Source organism: Microtus ochrogaster, chromosome 22, assembly GCF_000317375.1.
Source record: "Microtus ochrogaster isolate Prairie Vole_2 chromosome 22, MicOch1.0, whole genome shotgun sequence".
Classification (NCBI taxonomy): Eukaryota; Metazoa; Chordata; class Mammalia; order Rodentia; family Cricetidae; genus Microtus; species Microtus ochrogaster.
This window is the reverse complement of record NC_022023.1, coordinates 561,870-571,071: the sequence shown is the minus strand read 5'-3', so window position 1 is coordinate 571,071 and position 9,202 is coordinate 561,870. Positions and strand designations below refer to the sequence as shown.

Sequence of the window (9,202 nt, the reverse complement as noted above, 5' to 3'; positions counted from 1 at the left end):
TTTTTCAAGACAGGGTTTCTCTGCATAACAATCCTGGTTGTCCTGGAACTCATTCTGTAGACCAGGCTGGCCTCAAAATCACAGAGATCTGCTGCCTCTGCCTCCAGAGAGTGGGATTAAAGGCATGCACCAGCACCATCCAGCTATAATCTATTAATAATTAAATCTCTTTTTACTCCCGCTACTTGTCCAAAGACCCTGTCACCCCAACATGAAAGAACTCTGAATTCAGCTCTTACCCTGCCAGGAAAGCTAAGGAGTAGGAGCTGTTCTTGGAGACAAAGGCCGAGCGATGTGTCTGTATCATTTGGCCCCGAGAAGGTTCTTCATTCTCTGAATCCGAGAGACGTGCAGGACACTGGCAAGGAGATAAGGGAGATAAAATTGGGGTTCCCATCAGATCTATCGTAGCTATGGTTTCAAAGTTCAATCTCTCACTTTTCTGAGTTTCAATTTGATTAGAAGTGTTTTCTGAAAATACTAATTGCTAATGTGGCTTTAACTGAAAATATCCCAAATCAAATTAACCCATTATCAAATTACATTTGATATTTTCTTCCAACTCTGGGAGAGAGGTGACAGACTCAACACAAATAAACAATGGCACTCTTTATGTACTTTGGTCTCTCTTCATAACTAGTTTGGTACCAAGTAAAAGATTATTTGGACCCTATCCTCAGTGTCATTCTAGGGTCAGTGGCTCATCTTTACATCCGTTTTCGCTGTCTCTAAATCTGTGGTTCTTAACCTGTGGGTCTTGACCCCCTTAACAAACCTTTGTCTCCAACGTATTTACATTATGATTCATAACAGTAGCAAAATTATAGTTATACAGTACCAACGAGAATAATCTTAAGGTTGGGGTCACCACAACATAAGGAACTGTATTAAAGGGTCACAGAATTAGGAAAGTTGAGAACCACTTCACTACTGTAAAGATTCTGCTAAATTGATAAAATATTAAATAAGCTAACAGGCAAGCCCTCAAAAAAATAGACTTTACTTTTAGAAACTTAAATAGTATTTAAAAAAATCTTAGTTTTATACTATTCACCAAATTCCTTTTAACTGATGAAAACTAAACTGCATTATTAAAACTAAATGGCAAATATCTACATAGACAAAAGCTACCCTGTCTCCACGCTTCCATGCTCACAACCTAGAAACATTAGCTAGGAAATGTCTACCTCTCATCTTTCGTGTTAGATATAGACAAGCCTAAGACAGTGCAGAGTATGGGGAGACGAAAAGTCTGCAGTGACACTAAAAACAACACCGTCCCTCCCAGGCTGGTGGGGGCAGGGGAAGCAGGTGTGGCTTTCATACAGCACATAAAGGAGTTCATCTAAACCACACCGTCAAGGGTGGTGACAACTGAGCAACACACATGTTAGAACAGCTTCAAAGCTCACTTTCACCTGGTCTCCTTTTAGTAATTTACCACAGTAGCGTGTAAGACAGCAAGATATTTACAGGAGATTAAAATTCTCAAATTGTACTAGGGGACAACTGAAGAAAGATATGAATTCTTTATTTACAGGGAAAGGCACAATTTATAATGAACTAAAAAGGAGCTGTAACGTGGTTTGCATGCAAATCAACATTTCTGAATGAAAAGAACATGTAGTGCATACACAAGGATGTGTGTGTATGTGTGCACACGTACAGATGCGTGTGCACATTGCACTTAGAAAATAGGTCAGATTAGGATAATTACCAAAATGCCTATAGGGGTTACTCTAGGTTGTAGAATCATTTCTGATTTGTAATCCTTAATATAACTGTTAGCTATACTGTTCTGTTTTCCAACAATTCACACCATTATTAGATTAATGGTACTATAAGAAAACAATTTAAACATTTTATTTCTATTTCAGAAAATAATAGATCATAATCTCTCCTTTTGTTTTTATTTTTTACTTTTTAAAATTTTTATTTTTGGTTTTTCGAGACAGGGTTTCTCTGTGGCTTTGGAGCCTGTCCTGGAACTAGCTCTTGTAGACCAGGCTGGTCTCAAACTCAGAGATCCGCCTGCCTCTGCCTCCAGAATGCTGGGATTAAAGGCGTGCTTCACCACTGCCCGGATCTCTCCTTTCTTAGAAAGAGTATGTTCTTCTCTCTGAGTTTAATAATTTCATGAGCATGCATTAAAAACTTGTGATGGGCAAGGAATTGTGGGAGGTTTTTAACTGGGTCAGAAACACGTCAACAAACAATCAAAATCTATAATAGGAGCGTGGAATCTTGTAGCAGTCACTAAGTATTGAGGGTGAAATGAGGAAAGGAGGATGAATGAAGTGAGGATCTCGACCAGTCTGAAGGTGACAGCTTTTAAACTGGACCCAGAGAGACAGAGCAACCTTTCCAGCAGTAAGAAACTCACCAGAAAAAGGGAAGCAGAATATATGCACTGGCAGCAAATGGTTCTGCTCCCAAGAGTCTTGGAGCATACTCAAGAATGGGAAGACAAGCTAGAATCATGCTTAAGGAAGGACCTGAGTGCTGGCTGAAGAGTTCTCAAAGAAATGCAGGGTCGTTGAGGTTTGGTGGTACGAAAGTGTAATGACTTGTCTCATAAGGACACACACTTAATACAAAGAGTTCACTGGCTGGCTTTCCATTGAAACTATTCAGATTCTCTTAAGCCCAATTTTAATATAATAAGATTGTTTGTTCAAGACCAAGCACTTGCTTTGCCCTAGTACAGGGACTGAACCCGGGGCTTTGCACATGCCAGTCAATGTTCTTCTACTCCACTGTTAGCCTTTGTTGGAATTTTTATTTTAGACAGTTTCACTGAGTTGCCCAACCTAGCATTGAAGTTGCAATCTTCTGACTTCAGTCTCTCACACAAGCCTGCATTAGTCTAAAAACTATTAAAGCCATTTAAAAGTCCTCAAAAATGTACAAGGAAATAGGAGGGTAGAAAAGGGCAGGATTATAAAAATCCAAAACAAGTTGGATGTTACTCACTGTGCTTTGCATTGACAATATTGTGAACCTGGCTACTGACAATAAGGGAATCTGAAGATCTGCATTTTCTGATTCCTTTAGAGAAGTGAACTGTGCTGGTTTAACTGATTTCTATTTCAAAAACAGTAGTGCTAAAAGCAAAATAATTATGATGCCCAGCTGTGACATAAAATCAGTATTAGAGACCTGTTCCTGGAGGAAATCTAGGTATGGGGGCTTTGGGACTGTTTGAGGATACTACGACTGGAAAAAGGCAAAGCTGAGGTTGCAGTCAAACCAGCATGCATCCTATTGCCTCCTAAGCTAAAGCACGTGTATCCTTACAAGCAGCGGGTCTTTCAAAGCTCCTGGGGTGCATTCCATTGACAGCACACAGCATTTTATGCTTGTAAATGGAATCTTTTCCAGGACTGAAAATTTGTAAAATTCAAGGGCCTTTGTTTTATTCTTATTGTTCTGAGGAAGAGTCTTGCTACATATATAATATACCCCAGGCAGGCCTAGAACCCACTACAGAGCTCAGGAGAGTTTAACTGCAAATCTCCTGCCTCACTTTCCCAAGTGCTGCTGTTACAGATGTGTGTCATCATGGTCTGTTTCCAAGTGATTACTTTAAATAATAATCAATGATGATTACTTTTAATAATAATCAATGATGACTAAGACTACAACCAGAATCATATGTCATCTGCATATGACAGTCAGCAAACACACTGACCCAAGACAACTTTAAAAACGTCTGTTTCTGAAACTAAGGAAAAATACCTTATACAAACTAAATCAGAAGGTAGACAGGAAAAAACTTGGCCAGAGTGCAGGGAGCTGCAATGCTGGCTATGGAGAGCTGTTTTCAGTCTCTCTCTCGCTCTCTCCCCCACACCCCTGCACCTCCCGCACACCCCACATGCATGCCTGGTTCCTATGGAAGCCAGAGAAGGGCATCAAATCCTCAGGAACTGGAGTTATAGGATACTGTGAGCCAACTTGTGGGTGCTGGGAATCGAACCCAGTTCCTCTACAAGATCAGCAATCTCTCCAGCACTCCCTCATTCTCCTACTCTCTTATGTTGCCTATCTTCACATATGTTAAGGCTTCATTAATTTCAACCCATTTAAAAAAGTAACCTGAAATTTTAACAAGGCTATATAAAAATACTTAAAAGATATGACTCAAAAATATTCAGCAATCATTAGATGTTCAAACCACTGTAACTAGAATTGACATTAAACTCCTATTTTTCTATGCGAATATAAGTACATTTTCAAAATGTACTTTCTTGGTACAGTCAGATAGGTTGGTGGGATTTGAATTCAATCCCCAGGACCCACGTGATGGAAAGAGAAGAATAACTCTCACAGCTTATCTTTTGACTGCCACATTTGTACATTTCTGTCAAGGTATGCATTGCTTATATACATACAAATAAGTAATAAAAAATAGTAATGGAAATGTTCAAGCAAGAGTTAGCTCAATCATGTGCCTAACTGGGTAAGCTTAGACTACTCATCTAATATTGGAGAATGTATTTTTTTGTTATTGTTTTCCAAGACAGGGTTTTCTCTGTGTAACCACCCTGACTATCCTGGGTTAAGATTTGTAGACCAGGCTGGCCTCAAAGTCACAGAGACCTTCCTGCCTCTGCCTCCAGAGTGACGGGATTAAAGGCATGTGCCACCATGCCTGGCTGAGGATGTACTTATACCTAAGCATAGTTCTGCTCAAGGGATTACAGAGGATAAAGGAAAGTAAAATACAGCTTAAAGGAAATCAGAGGGCTAGAGAGATGCTTGAGAGCTGGAGAAATGGCTCAGAGGTTGACAGCACTGGCTGCTCTTGAGTTCCAATTCCCAGCAACCACATGGAGGCTGACAACAATCAAAAACATCAATAAGATCTGGTGCCTTCTTCTGGCCTCCAGGCATACATGCTGGCAGAATACTATATACATAATAAATAAACCTTAAAAAATCTAATTGAAGATGTTAAGATGTATAAAGTTTAATGCAAAAACCAGCACATACGTCAGTATGATGGTATACATACAAATCTTATCACTTGTAGCACACTGACCCAGGCTGTCACTGCCCCATTCAAAACTGCTTCCTCCATCTCCATTTAGATGGGAAGCGCTTCCCTACTCCTAGGCTGCACAGAGCTCTCAGACCCACTTCCCTGGCTGGACGGCAGACTGGGCAGATGTCCACCCAGGTGCCCACTGACCTGCTCCAGACTTGTTTTCAGCACCACTGGCTCATCTCTTGTTTTCTGTTCATCCGTTTTCCTTTTTCCCATTTCTGAATCCTCCTGCAGTACCTTGTGGATCTTATCTTCACAAGTTTTTTCTTCCTGTAACTTCTCTTCTCTCAGCTGAAAAATACAAATCACACAGAGATGTGGAGTTTTGAAAATCCCAGACTTGAAAACCTCTTTACTCTACAGACGAGACAAGTGGCAGCCTCCAGGGTGACTCTCATTAAACATGGCCACCCCAATTTTTACATAAATCTGCTTTTACTTGGCTCTAGCTAAAACACAGTTCACGGAGTAAGACTGAATTACTCTGCATTCTTATTTTCCCAATACATTTTGTATATAAGTAAATATAATGAAAATGAATAACTGTGTGTACATACAGTTTAAGATGATGAGGTTATGATTTTTAAATGATTTATTATCATTATTTACATCCCTACTGCAGTTTCTCCTTCCTCCCCTCCTAGCCCCCCACCCCCGTTTCCCTTCAGAAAAGAACAGGTCCCCCATGGATATCGACCAATCGTGGCATATCAAGTTGCAGTAGACCAAGCACCTCCCCTCATATTAAGGCTGGGAAGGTGACCCAGTATGAGGAATGGGGTTCCAGAAGCTGGCAAGAGTGAGACAGCCTCTGTTTCCACTGTTGGGACTCCCACAGAAGACCAAGTTCACGCTGTAACACACATGCAGAGAGGGCCTAGGTTAGTCCCATGCAGGCTCCCTGGTTGTTGGTTCAGTATCTGTGCTGCTCTGCAACATGAAACAAAACACCTAGCTGCATAGACAGATCTATTCATATTGGAAAAATAAAACCTAACCCTAACAATCCTTGCCCATAAGTTACATATAATTGTACTGGGTGGGCCAGGAGAAGCACCGAAGCAGCTGCAAGAGCATGTGAGTAGCTGGTTGGGTCTTATTAGTAGCAACAATGACTTCTCCCAGTTCCAACATCTTGCATTTTACGTTCATATCCTAGTCACAGGGTAGGTCAACGAAGACACAAGACCTACAAGAAATCTAAGGCACAGATATATGCTTCTCATTCAGGAAAGGCAGTGTTGCATTATGCAACTAGAAGAGAACTTAAAAACCTGGGCACTCTTAAGTCAACTGTTCATCTCTTATTTAGCTCAGAATAGGGACCTCTGTGCCTTTCTCTGACAAAACTATGGCTGGAAGTATTCTAAATAGTTGGCAGAGGATCTTGCTGTGCTCTTATCAAGCAGTTCTTTCTACTTTTATTTCATTTTTTTACTGCTCAATGTTTTAATAAATTTAAATGAGATGATACATCCCAAGCACTGATATTTATAGTTTTCATTTCTTGTAAAAAAAAGATAAAGCTAAAGAAAAAAATGATAGTTTAGGGGAGGTTATGGCTTATTTTTAATTAGTTGGTGAATTATTTATTTTGTGTGCACATTGCACCAATCAGCAGGAGCATGCGAGCATGCCATGGTGTACACGTGGTTGAGGACAACGTGGAGGAGCTGGTTCTCTCCTCCTACCAGGTGGGTCCCAGGGTCACACTATGGGGTGGGGCTTGGCAGCACGTGTTTTCACTCATTGGGTCATCTCACTGGCCCTTGTTTTACAACAGAAGGGCTCACTATGTAGCCCAGGCTAGCTTTGAGCTCGGTGTTCCTCCTTTGACTTCCCAAGAGCTGGCATTACAGGCTTGCACCATCACAACAAGTTAAAACATACTTTTGAAAGGCTGTTGTGTCTAGGTTTAAATAATAATAATAGTCCACAGTAACAAAAGCAAAACCATAAAGCCTGCTTAGTCTTATTTTTCAGATTTCTATGGATCTCCTCTAAGGCTGACTAGTCTCTAAGACACTGAACTTGCTTCAGGTGGTCATATATAAGCAGAAAATACCACAGACAATGTTAAGCAAGAAGATTCAAATGAAACGGATTCCCAGCTCCGCCCAATCCAATTGAGACCATATAGGAAGAAAAGCGAATCCACAAACAGGAAACAAAACTGATGTCAGTGCTCATGGCCCACAGGGAGGATTTCATGTCTTCTACAACTGAGCACAGCCCACACAGATGGGCATTTGCTTTCAGGGATACAGAGGCAAACTGGCCCCAAAGGGATCGATCAGGTTTAGCCTTTGAGTCATTGTTATTTGCTATCTGTGTGCCAGGAACTGAGCTAAGACCTCAGCCTCTGTGTCCATGACATTTGTATAGTTTCCCACGTTTCACTCACACCTGTAAGACTCCATGAAAGGATCTAACAGTTTTAGGTAGCATATGGAGGCCTGAGGATGCTGTGTCTAATGGCCATGTTGAAGCAACAGACTGTCTCCACAGGATTTGCCCGGCTCATAACTTCATTGGTATGCGTGGCCATAACTTTGGTGTTGAGTAAGTGAACACAGGAGGTTCCCTGAGTGTAAGGAAGCATCCTAGTAAACTAGTTGTACTTAAGAAGTGGGCTGTGGGAAATCCAGCTGTGTCCTGGACCAATTCCTTTCCCAAAAGTAACCACAATCTTGATTTCTAATACTTAACAAAAATGACCTTTTCCTTTTATTTTTTAATTCTCTCCTATATTACATCCCAATCAGTTTCCCCTCCCTCTACTCCTCTCAGGGGCAACCCCATCTCCTTGTTCCCCAGATCCATTCCTCCTCCATTTCACTTCAGAAAAGAATACCTCCAGGGCAATCAACCAAACATGGCACAACAAATTATAGTAAGACCAGACATATTAAGGCTGGACGAGGAGACCAAGTTGGGGGAAAAGGGCCCCAAGAGCAGGTAGAAGTCAGAGACACCTCATTCCCAGAGTCCCGCAAGAACACCATGCTACACAATCATAATATACATATATAGCAGACCTTGCTCAGACCCACACAGAGGTCATGACTGTCACTTCGGTCTATGTGAGCTAAATTGATTCTGTGGGTCAAGTTCTTGTGGTATCCTCAACTCCTCTGGCTCCTATAATCCTTTCTCCTCCTCTCCTGTAGGATTCCCCTGGGCTCCACCCTAATGTTTGACTGTGGGTCTCTGCTGACAATAGAGCTAGGTGCTGATCTATGAGTATAGCAGAGCATCATTAGGAATCATTTCATTGGTTTTATTAAATTTTGTTTTTGCCGGTCCTGTTTGGTTCTATCAAAAATCATTTTATACTACTTGCTTTTTGGTAGGCTGCAGGCAGCATCTTACTTTAAAGCCCAAGATGGCCTTGAACTCTCCAGCCTACTGCCTCAGTTTCTCAAATGCTGCATTTGCTACTATAGTTGGTCTAGTTTTGAATTTTACATACATGGAGTTTTATGCTTTTTGACTATAATCATTCATGATCATTCTGTGAAACTTATTGTGTGTTCCTTCTCATTTTTTGTATTCTATTGTTTGGTTTTAAAATAATTTAACCATTCTGTTATTTATAGATAGCTAGAGACATTCTATTCTGTGGCTATTTAGAAATAAGCTGATATCCTTGACGACTTACCTAGGCATACACATACCACAGAATAGTATCTAGAGAAACTGTGAGTCATAAGACATGGGCATGCTGCCAGCTTTTCAAGCTGGTTATCAAACTACACTCCCACCTGCAGCCTCTCCACGTAGGAGGACAACAGTCGCTCCAGATTCCCCATCACTCGGTGCTCTATTTTTGCTATCCTGTGGGTTGGTACTGCATGAGGACTCTAATCTGCATTCTTCTGAGAAGAGCCCTGCAGAGTACCTTTCCTGAGCTCACTGTTTGCACATCCTCTTCTCAGCATGGATATTCACATCTCTGCCCTGCTAGTAAAAGTTCCCTATATTCTCTGGATATGATCTACATATATGTTTGTGTGTTACAGCTTAAAGCATTCACCAAAAGTCCATGTGTTGAAATGTAACCTTCATATTTGCACACTAACAGTATGATGACAGGGTTCTGAGACATCAGTCATGAGGGCGGGGTTTTCCTGATCACATCAATGACTCCTT

General features: G+C 41.1%; 1 protein-coding gene across 1 annotated transcript in view; it reads right to left on the bottom strand.

Annotated features, from left to right (window-relative positions):
- The window catches only part of Rnf169 (ring finger protein 169), a 44,160-nt gene that overhangs the window by 3,630 nt on the left and 31,328 nt on the right, over positions 1-9,202 (bottom strand). The window contains exons 3-4 of the mRNA XM_026784419.1: positions 5,195-5,341; positions 240-358 (exon numbers count right to left, since the gene is read on the bottom strand). Coding sequence (XP_026640220.1) covers positions 240-358; positions 5,195-5,341 — 266 coding nt within the window. The remainder of the gene's footprint in view (positions 1-239; positions 359-5,194; positions 5,342-9,202) is intronic.